This window comes from Phymastichus coffea, unplaced genomic scaffold (assembly GCF_024137745.1).
Source record: "Phymastichus coffea isolate CEN01 unplaced genomic scaffold, Cenicafe_Pcof_1.1 PCOF00014, whole genome shotgun sequence".
Classification (NCBI taxonomy): domain Eukaryota; kingdom Metazoa; phylum Arthropoda; class Insecta; order Hymenoptera; family Eulophidae; genus Phymastichus; species Phymastichus coffea.
This window is the reverse complement of record NW_026706825.1, coordinates 2,240,789-2,259,362: the sequence shown is the minus strand read 5'-3', so window position 1 is coordinate 2,259,362 and position 18,574 is coordinate 2,240,789. Positions and strand designations below refer to the sequence as shown.

Below are 18,574 nucleotides of genomic sequence, written 5' to 3'. Positions count from 1 at the left end.
CACACAGTCTGGGGAAGTTACCTTACCCATTCTGTGCAGGTACTTTCGGAAGAATCTGTGTCCGGTCAGAAACTGGGTGAGATAGAAATCCACCTCCCCATGTTTTCTGTCTTTCCACGGACCAACGTCTGGTATCAGTCTGTGGGTCCATCGTCCTTGAACGTCTGTCGTCCATCTTGTCTGCCATTGTTTTGTCGTTTTCGTTCGTTCCTCTGTTGCAGCGTCGGCCCTCCCTACGGTCGCACTTCGGTCGTAAATGCGTTTCCTCTCGCCTGCCAAGAGTTCGATCGAGATAACGCCCGCAATTGCGAATATCGCGTTTTCCGAAACTATTCCGTACGCGCACGCGATTCTTAGCGCTCCCGTTCTTTGTACGCTCGTCATAGTCTTTGCACGTCTTCTCACCTGTAACGAGTCGGCCCATACCTCTGCTCCATAAAGCATGATGGAGTGGGTTACACCAATCAGCAGTCTTCAAATACTCGGTCTCGGTCCTTTCGTGTTTGCCATCAGCCTGCTTAAGGCCTTGGTACTTTCGCTGGCTCTGACGGTCGCGTCTCGTATGTGGGGCCAAAAGTTCAGTGTCGTATCTAGAGTCACCCCCAGGTACTTTACCTCACTTTTGGTCTCCAGTCGTTCCGTTCCTATGGTCATCGATATTATCGTGTCTATTCTCTGTCTCGTCAGTATCAGTAAACCTGTCTTAAAAAGAGCCAGGCTCAGTCCGTGGTCCGTCATCCACCCGTCCAAATGCCTCATCACCTGGCTCAGTTTGAGCTGAGCTCGATGTGTGTCACAGGCCGTTATTATGGCCGCTATGTCGTCAGCGTAGACGACCAGACGCGTGTCCGGGGGCATGTCGAGCTTTATTAGTCCGTCGTACAGTACGTTCCAGAGGTCGGGACCCAGTATGGATCCTTGGGCCACCCCCGTTGTAATTTTCCGATACTCCTGTCCTTCCATCGTTTCATACGTCAGTCTTCGGTCCTTTGAATAATCCTTCAAGACTCTTAGAAGGTCGGCGGGTATCTGAAAGCCATCTAGTGCTCTTAGAATATCCACCCACCGAGCAGAGTTAAAGGCGTTCTTTACGTCTAATGTTACTAAAAGCGTTATTGGTCTGGCTCCGTAGCAAATCTCGTTCATTCTGTCAACTACCTGTCTCACGTCTGTGATTGCTCCTATCGTCGAGCGTCCTTTCCGGAAGCCGTGTTGTCGGTCCGATAGGTCGCCAGCGGCTTGCACCGCCGTGTTCAGTCTTGGTCTCAGTAGCAGTTTGTATAATTTTCCGGTCGTGTTGAGGAAGCTCAAGGGTCTATACGAATTCGGCTTGTCGGCGTCCCCCTTGCCTTTGCCAATGAGTAACAACCTCGCATTTTTCCAGAGTTTACTGAAAACACTCGCTGTCAGGCACCCACTCTACAACTGCAAGAGTATGTCGGGTCGTCGAGTCGCTACATACCATAGCAGTTCACCCGGTATACCGTCTGGTCCAGGAGCCTTGTTCATCTTCAGCAAGGTTGTCGCTCGTATAAGCTCTTCCCTTGTGAAGCAAGGACATTCCATTTCTTCGTGTTCGTGTCATCGATTCTGTCAGGATGCGTTGGAAAAAGACCCTCAACTATCTTTTCCATTGTCCTAGCGTTTTTTGTCTCCAGTGGAGCTCGGACACCTAGTTTCCGGGTCACGATTTTGTAACCGATCTCCCATGGGTCCGAATCCACCTCGTCTGTCAGTCGTGTCTAGCATTGTCGTTTGCTGTCCGTTATAGCTTGTCTCAGCCTTTTTCTGGCAAATTTGTATGCCTCTGAGGCTTCTTCGTCATGTCTGTTTCTTTGTCTTTGTGCCTATCTACGTCGCCGGTGACATTCACGTCTGATGTCTGCAATTTCTTGCATCCACCAGTAAATCTGTCGCCGGTCACGTCCGTATCGTTTTTTAGGCATCGTAGCTTCGCATAGGTGACGGAGGTATATTTTCGCCTCCTCAGCTAACTTCTCCGCCGAGTCACGGTCCGTACCACTTCGAGTGGTTTCCGTAAAAGGCTCTGCGTTTTGCAGTAGTCTGTCGAGTTCTTTTCTGTCCAGGTGTTTCGTGTCCCATCGTAGAGGGGGGTATGTTACCTCTTCGTCTAGTCGTATTTTCGTCTGTCATTTCAAAGATGATGTGTTGGTGATCACTGGCTATATATTCCTCGATCACCTTCCATCCTCTTATTCGCGTCAGTAGTCTGTCTGTGGCCAAGGTCACATCTGGTATAGATTGACCCCACCCCGATCGTCTAAATGTCGCCGTCTTTCCCTCATTCACCATTACTAGTTCCAGCCTCGCGGCCATCTCTAGTAGCAGTCATCCGCGTCTGTTTGTTGTGGGAATACCCTACTCAATCGCCCGCGCGTTAAAATCGCCCCCCACGATCGTATTTCCCGGTATATCCCTCACGGCGTCTTCGATATCTACGAGTCTGTTGGCATACTCCAACGAGGAATAGTTCTGTGACAGGTATACACTGACGATAACGACAGTTCCCACCCTCACCCAAACATAGTCCACCCCGGACCCGCTTGCCGAGACTCTCATTGCTTCGTTTCCGCGTACCCACACCGTCGTTTATTATTATTATTATTATTATTATTATTATTATTATGATTATTATTATTATTATTATTATTGTTATTATTATTATTATTTCTATTATTTTGGCAGTATAAATTTAGGTAAAATCCTTATGGACCATACCGAGGGGAGTGTGATGGCGGTTCACAAGTGCTATCCGCGTATTCACTCTTTCTGCCGTCTAGCCAGATGCACTGATCATGTCAGATCGGGCTATTTTAGGCTATCTGACGCTTGATCGCAAGGAACCTCCAGATCAACAAAGCCCACCTGACTACCCAAAACCTGCTTTACTTTCGTCGAACGATAAACTTGCCCGAGAACGAGTAATAATATCTACCATCGTCTACTTTTTATCGGGAAACTACGTTAGCATTACTTTTTGGTGGAAAAAATCGTGTCGTGATTTCTATTTGCCGTCTTGTCTTGTATCTCGTTTATTATATTATTTAACAGCATACATTCTTTCGTTCATTCGTTCATACATTTCTACACTTGCATACGCGTTTCTATTATTTAACGAGCAGGTCTATCGGAATTACTTCCGCTACCTCAAGAACGGTTTCAGCTGAATATTCTATGGACGCAGAAAATCCTTAATGCTCCCTGTTTCTGTATATTTGTCAGTCATTTGCTGTACGAAAAATTAAATTAAAAAATTAAATTTAAAAATTACGTATTTCTCGATATCCAGCAAGTCAACCTACGCTTCTGCCGCATAAAGCACGATCAAGTAAGCCGTAAACATCAGTAGTCGTCTGTTCTATTGTCTTGATACAAATTTGTTTGTCAAAAGGCGGCTGAGAACGCTACCTGTCTATTAGTATTCCATTTGTTGTTCTCGCGTTCGTAAGTCTCGGTTTCAGTAGCGCTTCATACAGTTTATCTACTGTGTTTAGAAGATTCAGAGACCTATAGGAAGAAAGTTCATTCGATTTTCCGTTTTCTTTATGCAGAAGAATCAGTCTGATCGTCTTCTATCGCTTGGAGAAAATGTTAGTCCGCAAGTTTGCGTTATACATGTCCAAGAAAAGTCCTGACCGTGCACCCGCAACCTGTCGGAGGATCTTCTCCGATATACTGTTTAATCATGGTGCCTTACCAGACGAAGTTCACACGTGTGGATGCAGCACGTGTGAACTTTGCCTCTGTAAACTTTGGCGCTGTCAGCTCCTTATCATCCATGATATCTTCTTTTATTGGTTAGTTAGAAAAGAACTGGCCTACTATTGAGCTCATGGTTTTCTGTCTTTGAGCTTCGAAGGGCTTAAGTATTCTAGTTTCTTTGTTACAATCTTGTAACCTAGTCCCCAGGGGTTTCCGTTCCACATCTTCGTATAGTTCACTTGCGCATAAATATTTGCTGTCTCTGATTGGAGTGGCAGTGTCTTTAGTGCCGTTTTATAAGCACTCGCTAGTCTATCCGCGTCGGGGCTCTCCCTTTTCCTATTATGATATACTCTTCTGTCGCAGGCAATACACTCCCTCCGGAGGAGTTCCATCTCGTCCGTCCACTAGTACATTGCCTTTTTTTCCACTCTGTCCTTACGTCGGCTTATGGTGGCATCGTATAGGAGAGTTATTAATTCCATCGTCTTATCTATTATCCAATCGGTTTGTTTCCTCGCTCCGATCTCTGCTGAGACAGCTTCAATGGGTGCCTTTGTATTAATTCCTGTAGTAGTTCTTCGAAGTGCTCTTTATCTTGTCTCAATACGTTCCAGTACTTTGCGTCCTGTCTTTGGTCTGTCCGTTACATTAAGTTTTTGCTTGATCCGTCACCTTAAAGAAGATGTGCTAATAATCGTTGGTTGTGTATACTAGCGTCTGAATCTTGGTTGGTCACTTTCAGATCCAGCCTTGTGATTGTCCGTCGTTAAAATACTTCACTCGATCACCCTTGAATTCATATCATCCGCAACGACAAGATCTTCCAGTAGGTCTCTAATGAAATCCTCCAACTTACAGATTTTTTATTCGAACACCTCCATTGTGTAATTTAGAGTCAGAAATTAGCTAACGTATGTGATAGTGTCCATCTTTATCCACATGTAATCCCCCTCTTGTAGATATCTGTATTCTTCTTGCCGGTTGTTCCCTTATCTATATGATCGACATGCCAGAAATATTTTAAAACCAACCATCCGCTCAGTATCAGTCAGTCCGCGTTTTGTTTTTTCGCTGTTTATGAGACCAGGAACTAGGCAGTCTCACATCTGCGTAAGTTAGCTTGTATTATTACTGTCATTGTGGGTTTGATTCCGACACTCTAACAAGCCGCACTTCCAATAGCACTATCCTCTGTTGCATCCTTAGCAGTCCACTCGTCTTTATCCATATCTAAAATGCCGATGGCATCTCGGAGCTGCCAGTCTTTCTCTGACCCAGCAGCAGGTCCAGCCAATTTTGATTCTGCCCTTCCTCGAGCTGAGTTTCTGTACACTTCGCATACTTCCATGTAGATGTCGCTATTGTTCAAACCAAACATGTAGATCTTAAAGTTCATGTCTAGTCCTGTTTCTCATTTGAATGAGTCATTGACGTAATTTGTATCTGTAATGCAGTCTACGTCCATAATCTCTAGTCTGTCTATGCATCAAATCCTATTCTGCCTCTCTGTTGTGCCGCTGCGGAAGCGCATTAGAAGTCCCCCGTCTTTTATAGTATGGTATCCCGAAATGTTTACTTTAGAGCTCTCGGAATTAATCCCTACATTAAGTCGATATAGCACGTCTGCATACGTCTTCCCGTCCTTTGATCTGATCAGGATAGTGTTGGTTCCGCCTTTTCAGGAGGATCTTTTTGAATTTTTTAAGCGGCATGTCGAAATTGACGTGATTATTGTAAAGCCGCTTGATATTTTCGTAATATTATTGAAATGCGAGAGTGGGTCGATAAGTCCTTAGAAAAAGATAGCAAAACAATTTTTTTTTGGTAGTTTTTTTTTATTTTTCAACATAATCTCCTTTTATTTCGATACACTTTTCCAGGCCTTCTTCAAGTTTTTTAAGCCATCAGAAAAAAATATTTTAGAAGTTCCTCAAAATAGCCATTTGTTTGTGTTATGACCTTCTTGTTTGAGATGAATCGTTGTGCGTCAAGCCACTTTTTTAGGTTTGGGAATAAAAAAAATTACTAGGGGCAAAATCTGGTGAATACGGTGGATAGTCTACTAATTCGAACTTCAATTCCTTAATTTTAGCCATTAAAACTAAGCAAGTATGCACTCGTGCATTGTCTTGATGAAACAGAATTTTTGTTAGTTCAAATGAGGACGTTTTTCCTTTATTTTATTGCTTAAACAGTCCAACAACACGCATAATACTCTTCGGTGATTGTCCTTTTTTTAAATAGTCGACGAAAATAATTCCACGTGCATCCCAAAAAACAGTGGCCATAACAGTCTTCGCCTTTGGAGCTGGTTGACCTTTCACAATCCACTGTTTTGACTGTTCCTTTGTCTCAGAAGTTTAGTGGTGTATCCACGTTTCGTCTACAGTTATGAATCAACGCAGAAAGTTGTGCGGATTACGGTGGATGAGTGCCAAAAGGGCCTCAGCGGCCATCACTCGACTGCGTCTGTTTTCGACTGAGAGCAAACGCGACACCCATCTTGTCGAAATTTTTCTCATGTCCAATTTCTTATATAAAATCGAAATGACTGTACCTTTTGAAACCCCTGTGGCTTCATTTATTTCGCGAAATTTTATTCTTTGGTCACTCAACACCATGTCATGGATTTTATTGATCATTTCTGGAGTGCTCACGTCTACAGGAAGGCTTGAACGATGTTCATCTGAATTCGATGTACGAACATGTTTAAATTAATTTATCCAATTGTAAACAGTTGCAAAAACAGGAGAAGATATATCATGAACTGCATCTAACTCAGCTTTGATTTCTTTCGGTATAAAGCTTTTTAAATAGAAATTTTTTATCACCGGTCGGAACTTACTTTTTTCCATTGTTAACAAGAAACAAAAGTTGTTCACTTTGTTCGACGATAAATATGAAACTACTCGATGGATCTGGCTGAAACTTGGGTAGCATTCTATTTAATAATGACGCTTGCTGGTGCAACATAAGTTGGGATACTTTGAGCGCCATCTTTTGAATTTTCTAAGGATTTATTGACCCACCCTCGTAATACTAGTATATTTATATTATTTCTGAAATGATGCTTCAGAATACCGGAATGTGATTAACAAAGATACAAACTATCCTTTTTTCTATGTTTTCTCATACAGTAGAATGGTTTTACGTTATCTTACTTCTTAGTGGCTACATCGTCAAAAATGATTATAGATTTTAGCTAAGCATTATCAGGCTTAATACCTTATGCTCTGAGGCAAATGTCTTATTCTCGTGGAAAGTTTGATACACTATCCATGAATAAGCTTCAATAAATCTTTAAAAAATGTGTATTTCATTGGGATTTTGAGTAAACATTTATAAATCTAAAATTATTAGAATGAGTGATTAACAGAGTTTTTAGACAGACTCGATTGACGAACTCGGAATCAACGGGCGTATACGTGATCAACATGATCTCTCAATAGTACGTCTCTTTTTTGCTGCGGTAAATGGCTTTCTTACTTTAGTGCTTTAGTGGAATAGCCAAAGCATATTACAGATAATAAATCGTAAAAAATTAGTTATCACTATATAAAAACGAATAAAGGATATGCGCACGTTTGTGTGTACGTATGTATGTATGTCTGTATGTAAATGCAAGTACTTTCTATATTGTTTTGTTGAGATTTAAAAAATTCTTCTATCTATATTAAAAGTATGGAAAGTTCATATATTACTTGGAAATACATTAATTTCCAAGAAAACGTAGAGAAGATAATTTATATTTTTTTTCATGCTTTAATGTAGTAAATCCTGCGGAGCCAGAATTGTAAGAGTACTAAATAAAATAACCTACATATATTTTTTTCGTACCCATATTAATTTTTATAAAGCAAACGAATACTAAACGTTTACCAGTGTGAATTCCTATACGTAGTTTAAGTGTCTCGTGAGGCCTGTGTGCTATGGCGTGATGCTTAACGGCATTGAGCAATTCTAAAGACATAGAAGCTACTTCTCCAGCGTGTCTATTTCCGTTTTTGATTGGTAAGCCAGAAACCTGTAACATAACTTCGGTATGAATTTCACATTTTCATGTACAAATGCTTGTGGAGGATTAGGAAAAATTTAGTTTAACATTTTATTTATTATAATGAATAAAAAATAATATTTAATATAGAATATTGTAACGTTCGGAGAGATCGGGCGGAATCTCGTGGAGAGGGTATCCAACTTTGTCGTCCCCTCTCACTTGTGGAATCTTGAGACGATCAGCGCCACACCGAGCTCCCGAGTGGTCGGACTTTGATCTCCACGAGTTCTGGTACTGTGCTGAGAACTACTACGAGACCGAGGTTTTGAATAGAACCTCTTCCCAATCCTAGACTGTGCGGGAGTCACTTAGGGAACCTAGCCCCGCGGGTGTAAGCAATGCGCTTACCTCTTCAGCGGGTAATATTATGAAACTCCTAAAAATTCCAAATCTGAATAACTATTAGATTCCTTTCCTAGTTGAATACGCAAGGCGCGTGCTCAACATACGAAAGAAACAATAGTTCACTGTATCAAACCCCTTAAATAGAAATTATACGTTAAGAAGTCGAGTCTACGAACTTGACATGAAACCGATGTGTTACAAAATTGGCGCCCGAACAGGGACCCGATTAAGCGTAAGAAATAAATACGTTTGAGGGCGCATAAAAGTGTTTCGCGGATTTGAATATTCAGAGAAATTACATTATTTATGTGCGTTATTGGCTTTAGTATATTATTTTCAATAGTAATCGATCTGTGAGGTTTAGGTGAATGATGACCACGCAATTGTAAGAAAACATTGAGCGTCGAAAGTGACACACTTAAATTCTCGGAAAATTAAAAGGAAAATCACCTATTTTCGTAGAGTTTACAGTGAAATAAGAGAAATTTAGATAGATAGATCAGGATAGATAAAATCGTAATAGGTACGATTTTATCAAGTTCTTTTATTTATGATCATTTATTTATTAGCATCGTAAGGAATAGCGGATAAAGTTCAATTAGAACGGAGAATACAACAAAATTTGAATCAGAACCGAAATACGAACACTCGAAGATAAAGTATCATTGGAACAAAATAAAGCAATGTTATGAGGAGGGCTATAAGTCTAGCTATTGATATTGGTGTATCTTAGGTAGGCTAAACTCGTATGTACACAAACGCTACTACCTAAATATGATAAGATGAAAAGTTAAATTTCAAACTCTCGAGATTTTAGTACTAGTTTAGCTTTAATTTAATAATTTATTAATGTGCGTCAGAGTTGCATTATAAAAAATTTGCGAAAACACGTAGGTTAAATTATCTAGAAATTAGTTATGAGAAAGTTATGTAAATGAAAATGTGAACGTATCGAATCTCAATCTAACAATTTGAAGTCACTGAACTTTCACATCTCGAATCAAAGCAACTAGTTTAGAAATGAACTAGAATACGAGTCGTACATTGAATATGACGGCTGTTGTCAAATTTAAATACGAACACATGATTTAGTTTCGATTGCGGGTAACTAGTACCAGTTAACGAGTTTAAGTAAGAAGACTGGATAAAAAGTCAAACACTTCCCTGTAATTCTATTAAAATCGTAACGTTTACGAGTTAAATATTGTAACTATGGCAAGTAAAAGAAGGTCGCTGACTAAAATGTCAGAAATGACCAGCATTGACAAAGATGTAGACTCGTCACAACATGAAAGTAAACAGGAAGACTGGATAGAAACGACCACGGAAGAATTAAACTCATTATACAAATCGCAAAAAGGAACAAATCGGAATCTAAAAGAAATTTCAGATAAAATGTACGCATTTATGCAAAGCGCGAATGAAAGTATAAAGATTTTAAAAGAAGAGAACACGATTCTAAAAGCCAAAAATAATAAATTGCATAAAGATATGAGCGAATTGAATGAATTAGTAAATAATGACGATTTAATAGTGAAAGCCAAGTCAGACTTAATAAAGCAATTAGATGAAACTAGCCACGATATTTAGAAACAACTCGAAGAAATAAAAGATTCAGTTGCAAAAAACGATAGGACTAGTTACTGTAATAGTACTCTATTGGATACCAGTACAAAAATCAAGATACCGATACGGATATTCAAGGGGGCAGACAGCGAAAGGCCGATCAAGTTCCTAAATGATTAAGAAAAATATGTGGTTTTAAAGTAAATTTCGTCTACGGAGAGTATCGACTTAATATCCCAAGCGTTTGAAAGTGATGCAAAAAAGTGGTGGTATATAAACGAGTCAGATATAAACAATTACAAAGAGTTCAAGAAAGTTTTTAAGGAAAGATTCTGGAGTGCTGCAATACAGAGGCAAACTCGTCGCAAGGTAGAGTTTGGGTAATATTACCCAAACGGGAAACTAACTCGGGTAAATACGCGACAACTATTTTTGGATATGCGAAGAAGTTAGAATTAAGATTATGCGAAGAGGAACTAGCTGAGAAATTGTGCGACTACTTTGAGAAGGAGATTCGTCATGCGTTTGTGAGGTAATAAGTTAAGAACAAAAATACTTTATTTCAAATACTGGCGAACTACGACAACGATGATAAATATGCCGTAGACAGAAGACAAAATAGAGACGATAATAAAACCGAAAAAAAATTAGAAAACAAAGCCGATATAAATCCCTCAGTTCAGATGAAAAGGTTAACGAAAATAAACCATGGCAAAACAAAACTATAAATGCCTTTAAGATTCAAAAGGGTAAACCAAATAATCAAAGAAAAGAAAAATAAAGACCATCAGTCAACAAAAAACTAACTAAACAATCACATGAAGAAATCGATATATTAAAGGTGGATTTAAATAAAATTAGTCTTTCGGACACATCGGATTCGGACATTTAGGGGTAGGTGTGTGTAGTAATTCGGATGGAAATAAAAATATATCACAAGACACAACTGAAAATAAATTTCCAAATGAGGGTGAAATTGTATCTACAGCATTGGTCGATGTACATGATAATTTGACATACGATATCAACATTAAGGGGGAAGAGATCATTGAAGCTTAATGCCCGGAAGTAAAGATATCATTAAATGGCATATCTGTGCAAGCATTAACCCATTAACGCCGAAAAAGCCAAAAGTCTTAACTTTACTTTGCGTTTATTTTTGAAGTACTTAAACATCAAGAATATGTCTAAAAATGAGTTGTTTTATATTTTTTGAGTCGCTCTACAAGATTCTAAATTCAAAATGATGATTAGATTTCAAGAAAAAAAAATATGGCGACTTTTTTCGAAAAAAGCACTGAAAAATTTATAAAAATTATAAATTATAAATTTATAAAAATTAATTTTTCTATCAAAATAGCATGTTTTTATTCAACAAAAAAAGCAAAAGTTTGTACAAACACTTCAAACTTTCGAAATATGACCTATAAAAATTAAAAATTCTAAAATGTACGTCTTAAAATGGCGGCGAAGTAGAAGTTTCTTTTTTAACTTCAGATGCGTTTTTCTCGAAAACTAAAGACTTTCGCGAAAAACTTCTAGGAACAAAAGTCTTAAAATTGGCCAAGAAATACTTCCAAATTTTTTCAGAATTTTTAGAGACATGTTTGAAAAATTGGATTTTCCGGATTTTCGAAAAAGTCGAAAATTATCTCAAACAAATCTGAAAAAATTTGGGAGTATTTCTTGGCCAATTTGAAGACTTTTTTGTTCCTAGAAATTTTTCGCGAAAGTCTCTAGTTTTCGAGAAAAACGCTTCTGAAGTTAAAAACGAAATTTCTACTTCGCCGCCATTTTGAGACGTACATTTTGGAATTTTTATTGTCATATTTGGAAAGTTTGAAATGTTTGTGTGAACTTATGCTCATTTTGAATAAAAATTGAATTAGTTTAATAAAAAAATGCTATTTTGATAGAAAAATTGATTTTTAAATTTTTCTCGACAAATTTTTCAGTGCTTTTTTCGAAAAAAATCGCCATATTTTTTTTTCTTGAAATCTAATAATCATTCTGACTTTAGAATCTTGTAGTGCGTACCCAAAAACATAAAGTAAGCCATTTTTAGACATATTCTTGATGTTTAAGTACTTCAAAAATATACGCAAAGTAAAGTTAAGATTTTTGGCTCTTTCGGCGTTAATGGGTTAATCGATACCGAAACCAAAGTATAAGCAATATCCGAAAAGTTTTATAATGACAACATAATGGAATTGTCAGCATGTCCAACCTTACTACTCTTTGGAAAATTTATCAAATCAGCTACCGGTAATAAATCAACAAGATTAAAGCTACAAGTAATGATACCAACGAAGATAAATAATTCATTTGTCCCGATAATGTACATAATCGTTCCGAAACTAATAAAAAATTGCATAATCACAATTGATACGCAAGAAAAGCTAGATATGATCATTGATACCAAGATAAAAAAATTAACAATCACAATAGATGATGTCACAGAAAAGCTACAGTATAACATAGACGACGAAATAAAAGCTTTCTTAAGCATAATCGAATGTAATAAAGACGAAAATGACCAAAAATTATATATGGCTGATTCCAATTCAAATCATGCAGAGCACTGGGTGACCGGTAACGAAACAACATCAAAATACTTGGATAATGTTCTAGGCCCAAAATAAGACGACCCCTATTTTTTCTTTTCCCCCCAAGATGCATAGGTGCATCAACAACGTACTTGAAAGATGCACTTTCAGAAAACAGACTAACAAAAAAAAAATATCGTATTCAATTTCAATCGATTTGCGCATGCTTATTTATCATCGGAATCGAATAAATCTTTTTTTATACGATAGAGAAATACAGAACCTTCAAATCTATGCATTAAAATAAATGCACTAATGCATTTCCGAGAAGATTATGCACTTTTTCCAAAAAAATGCATCTCATAAAAAACTCGATTTATTTAAAAAACCCCACTTTTTTTTGCGCTCATAATTTTTATGGAGATTCTCTGATACGCTACCTTCAATCCAGTATAGGTCCCATTTTCGGTTTCTACTTCGTTACTGAGAAAAAAAAATTTTTCAACTAGAAAATTTTTTATGTTGACAATCATGCACTCATACTCGCAAGCTTATGAATAAAGAAGTAGAACAGCTTTTTATTGATTATATCACATTTTTTTATTGTTTGTCTTGTTTCTTTTTACATTCTTTTTCTTTTTAGCCTTCTTGACATTCTTAGGTTTCTTAGACATTTTTCCAGCTTTAACCGAAACTTTCTTTGTTTTACGTTTCCTTTGATTTTTTTTCTTTTTATTTTCTTCTATTTTTACCCAAGAGTGAACAGCAGTGCGAGCTATGAACGATGTCGATTTACCTTCAGATATCACTGACTTCCACATATGACATCGTTGAATGCCTTCGAATTTGTTTGACACCATTCGTTCTGCTATTTTCTGATTACGAAAGTTTTGAACCTCAAATGCTTCCATATAAATCAATTTAATCGACGTAGTGTACTTTTGAACATGTTCAACGAAGCACTTCGCATCTTGAATGGCTTCAAGTTCAGAACTACGTAAATTATGCACTGTGGCATAGTGCTTCACCAAACCTCCTATACCATCAACAGCACCTTTACCATGTCCAGTCGCAGAAAATAACCATTTCTTAAATATTTTTGAATTTTTGAATTCGTGCATTTGAAAGCGGTTTTTAAAATGACTCGCAGCTCCATCAGATACTATACTAATAGAATTGATTGAACCACCATTAATTTCCTCCATTTCGCTAATAATTTCGATAATTTTTTGCATCGCTAGTAAAGCGTGGGAATAATCGTGCTTTAAGTCTTCGCTTACTACCACAAAACTTTTTGTGACATTGCCTACATAGCAGACAGCAGTGAAGAGAGAGACTTGTTTATTTACCTAGTGATTGCCTTGAACTGGATTTTTTGAAATCACTGACCAGTTCTCAGCAAAATCTATATGTATTAGCAAATGTTGAGGATATAATTTTACTCTTTCTTTTTCATTTTTAATTGCTAACCGCTGTACTTCTTTGATTCGTAAATGTGATGTTACTGTAATTACATGATTAGTAAATTCTTCTTTGAACGTAGCGACGGATACTGTTCTAGTTTCTAAGTTTCCTTTATTCCACAGCGCAAACGTTATATTATTATCATTCTCTGTTTCATCTATATGCAAAACGTCAAATGTGACACTCGCAGCATCTGGACACAACTCGCATTCTTGATAGTAACACGTTTCTTGAGGTGCTGGACATACTACAGAAGATAAAACTGTCGAACGTAAACGGCAAACGTCAACACTACTTTTACCAATAAAGTTTTTCAATGCAATTAAGTACAGCTCAAAGTTGGCACAATAAATACATAAGCATACGTCATTCATTGGTTCGATTATAACATGCTTTGGACGCAAGGAATAGAACTTAGATTTGCTAATTTTTATACCCGGATTCTCTTCTTTCAAAGTGTGATATACTTCCTTTAAACTTCGGGTTAAAAAACGCTTGACTTTTTTAACTTTCGTGCCATTTTCTCTTACTGTTATAACATCTGCTTTATTAGGACTTTGTCTCGAACAATTGAAGTCATCATTCAAATAATATTGCATGACAATATCGCCTGTTTTTTTATCCAGTGGATGACCATTGTACTGCTCTGGTTTAGTATAAATACCTGGATTAGAGATAATATAACAATAGCTATAAAAATAAAACACGCAAAAAAATTGTGCATTGATTGTTATTACATAACAAAAAATTTATATTTTTACCTTGATTTGAAACAATTTTTCTTGCCTTATCAATCATGTAAATAGTAACTTCAGGAAATAACGTCAAAATTTCGAACTTTGTTAACAAAGGAACGATAATTGTTAAGAGTTTGATCACCTCTGAAAAACATGAGCAATTACTGAAGGCCTTAGAGAAATTTTCTCTCAATTCTTGAGGGAAATAATCATTTAACTTTTTTACAGGCTCCTCAATAAGTACATCATAAATCTTTTGTAATTTACAATTTGTAGCTTCAGAGAATGATGATACAAGCTCTCTCTTTTTTTTCATAACATATTTTTCAACACTTGTATTTTTTATGTTTCCTTTCTTACGCAAAGGAGATACTGGATTTTCTAAATTAGCAATTATTTTATCATTAAATTCATCCATGAAAATTGAGGTGTCTATAAACTTGTCTTCTTCGTCATTCCCTTCCATTGAAATATTGTCATCTGACATTGTTTCTTCTTCTTTTTCTGCTTGTATTGCATCGCAAGCTTTAACGATACGTTTATAGCAGTTACTACACACACTGTCACTAGCTTTTATATCAGGATTTGTAAATTTTCCTTGTAAAAATACAGCATAGTCACCAATTTTTTGAAAATTCACTTTGTTGCTATTATACACCACTTTAGTATGTACTTTGAAATAATTGGGGCATTTTAATCTTTGCGTAGAATACGTTAACATAGCTGACATGTTGTCAAGCAGAAATTCAAACACGCACTGTCGCTACTTACTGAATAAATGATAAGACTATTTATAAGTATCATGGAATTTGTATACACAAACAGGACTACACACATAAAGGTCTATGACAACAGCTGACAACAGCTGACATCATAACAAGTCAATACTCGCCGATTATCATGTTATTTAAATGCTCGTGAGTGTGAATGCAAGATAGTCAACATAAAAAATTTTCTAGTTGAAAAATTTTTTTTTCTCAGTAACGAAGGAGAAACCGAAAATGGGACCTATACTGGATTGAAGGTAGCGTATCAGAGAATCTCCATAAAAATTATGAGCGCAAAAAAAGTGGGGTTTTTTAAATAAATCGAGTTTTTTATGAGATGCATTTTTTTGGAAAAAGTGCATAATCTTCTCGGAAATGCATTAGTGCATTTATTTTAATGCATAGATTTGAAGGCTCTGTATTTCTCTATCGTATAAAAAAAGATTTATTCGATTCCGATGATAAATAAGCATGCGCAAATCGATTGAAATTGAATACGATATTTTTTTTTTGTTAGTCTGTTTTCTGAAAGTGCATCTTTCAAGTACGTTATTGATGCACCTATGCATCTTGGGGGGAAAAGAAAAAATAGGGGTCGTCTTATTTTGGGCCTAGAACATTATCCAAGTATTTTGATGTTGTTTCGTTACCGGTCACCCGGTGCCCTGCATGATTTGAGGTGGAATCAGCCATATATTGAGTCAAATCAGAGCATAGGTGAAAATGACTATAATATATCATGATACGACAAAAATTTCGTTAGTCAAAATTACATAGACACAAGATTCGAACTCTCAGATGAAGAAATCGAACAAAAAGTTGATACGAGTCAAAAACTTACGATAGACCAATTAGACTCATTGAAAAGATTGATTGTCAAACACAAAAAAATGTTTATAAAGAAACCCGGGTTAATCAATACATATACGCACGAATTATAGTTATAAGATGATAAATCATTTTGCTCAAAACCATATGCTGTACCCATACATTATAGAGAACAGGTCGAGCAAAAGATTAAAATGATGATCGAATTGAAAATTATCAGACCTTCGACGAGCAATTATATTAGTTCTATGATTGTAGTGCCAAAGAAGAATGGCGAAATACGACTATGCCTCGATGCTAGAAAACAAAACGATAGGTTATTGAGGAAAGCAAGAAATATACAGCTTTCATGATATTTTTGAGTTTAATGTATCGGCGTTTGGAATAAAAACGAGTTCAGCTGCATTAATTCGAGCTTTTAGCTAGGTAACAGCAGAACTGCAGTACTTTTTATTGACATTTGTTGACGATGTACACGTTAGGTCAGATACTTTTGATCAACACATGCAGCACTAGAGCTTTTATTTATAAAAGCACAAACATACAACGTTACATTTAATTTTGCCAAATCCAAATTTTATTATGAGATCATCGAATTCTTGGCCTACTTATTGACACCGACAGGAATTATCCTGGATCCGTAAAAAATTATGTTAATAAAGTGCTTTAAAAGATCATCCAACGTGAAGAAGTTGCAATCTTATTAGGATTCGTTAATTTTTACACAAGATTCGTAAAAAATTACGCAAAATTAACTGTACCATTATTAAAGTTAGTAAGGAAAAAGGTCAAATTTAAATGGATACAAGAACATGATCAAGCATTTAAGAAGATTATACAGGCATTTGATAAAGATATTATATTAGCATACGAGTACATAGATAAAGATAAACCTTTTATTTTAACAACGGACGCTAATGACTATGCAATAGCAGCTATATTATCTCAAGTAAATGATCTAAACGATGAACAGATAATTTGTTTTGTGAGCCGAACTCTGAAAGGAAGTGAATTTAATTACTTCACAACTGAAAAAAAGTTATTAGCGATAGTTTGGTCATTACACAAACTTCAAACACATTTGAAGGGGACAAAGGAGATAATAGTACAAACGGATCATGAAGCTATAACGTTTTTAAATAGCAGTAGATTTAACAATGCGAGAATTACATGCTGGAGCTTAGCAATACAAGATTTCAACATACAACTGAAACATATTAAAGGTAAAAAGAACTCAAGCGTAGATTATTTGAGCAGACGAATTCATCCGAATTCAAAAATGAAAAACCATACGGATATAATAATTAACTCGTTAGCAAAAATAGAGTTGAAAAAATCCACAATACAACTACTAAAAAACATAGTTAAGCTACAAAAAAATTATCCATACTGTGTGAAAATAGCCACTAAGTTGGAATTAAGTGATAAAAATGTATTAGAGAAGTATAAGATTAAAAATGAGGTATTATACAAAACAATACATTCAGCGAACAAAATAATAATACCAGAAACAATTTCGTTACAATTAATAAAAGATATTCATGAAGCTTATGGACATGTAGGACCATATAAAACTTTCAAGATAATTCAAGAAGATAACTCGGTATGAAGAACTGATGCAACTAATTTTATGCAAGGCACCAAATGAAATAGTATCAATAGATTTCTACGGTCTTGTGCCCACATCAATAGGCGGAACGAAATATATATTATCAACGATTGATGTATTCACAAAATCCGTAGTGCTATACGAAATAAAGAAGGTAAATACGACTATAGTACTAAATAGAATAATCAAGGACTATATAATAAAATATAGAAAACCATTAGCTATCATGGTACCCAGTTTACATCGAAGAAATAGATAGAGAAATTAAAAGAACTAAAAATAAAGCCAATATTTTCATCGTTACGTCATCCACAATCAAATATAGTAGAAAGAATACATAGAGAATTGGCTAGATATTTCCGTTTTTACGCCAGTGACTCTCATAAATCTTGGGCAAAATATAAAGAAATAATCACACAAATAATAAACGAAACACATCACGATACAACAGGATACACTCCGATCGAATTACACTTTAACAAGAAGCCCATATGAATATGGGAAAAATATTGAAACGAAAAAAAAAGACAACATAGATTATGATAAAAAATTATTTTTGGCAAAAGCAAAAATGCATAAAAGGCTCAAATCAAGAGCTGACAAAAAGAACCAAAAAATACATCATACGTCTTACAATATAAAAGACAAAGTAGTGATAAAAGCATTGAATGTATCTAACATAAATAATAAACAGATCCACAAATTCTTCGACGTATACTCTGGTCCATTTCGAATAAAGACCAAAATTGCGCCAGATACATACATTATAGAAGATGAGAATGGAAATGAAAAAGGACAGTTCCATATGAAGAGTATGAAACCATATTTTGAATGTAGGCATTAAAACTGTAAGCTTTGTACATACTGGTACATACCGATAAACTTTAGAAAGGGCCAAGCTCGCAATAATAATAAGACATGTACAGTAA

The 18,574-nt window shown here is 36.2% G+C and overlaps 1 protein-coding gene across 4 annotated transcripts in view; it reads right to left on the bottom strand.

The window, feature by feature from the left end:
- The window catches only part of LOC131674304 (receptor-type guanylate cyclase Gyc76C-like), a 1,727,826-nt gene that overhangs the window by 220,981 nt on the left and 1,488,271 nt on the right, over positions 1-18,574 (bottom strand). For all 4 annotated transcript variants that reach the window (XM_058952904.1, XM_058952926.1, XM_058952919.1 and 1 more), the window contains one exon: positions 7,606-7,750. In XM_058952904.1, coding sequence (XP_058808887.1) covers positions 7,606-7,750 — 145 coding nt within the window. The remainder of the gene's footprint in view (positions 1-7,605; positions 7,751-18,574) is intronic.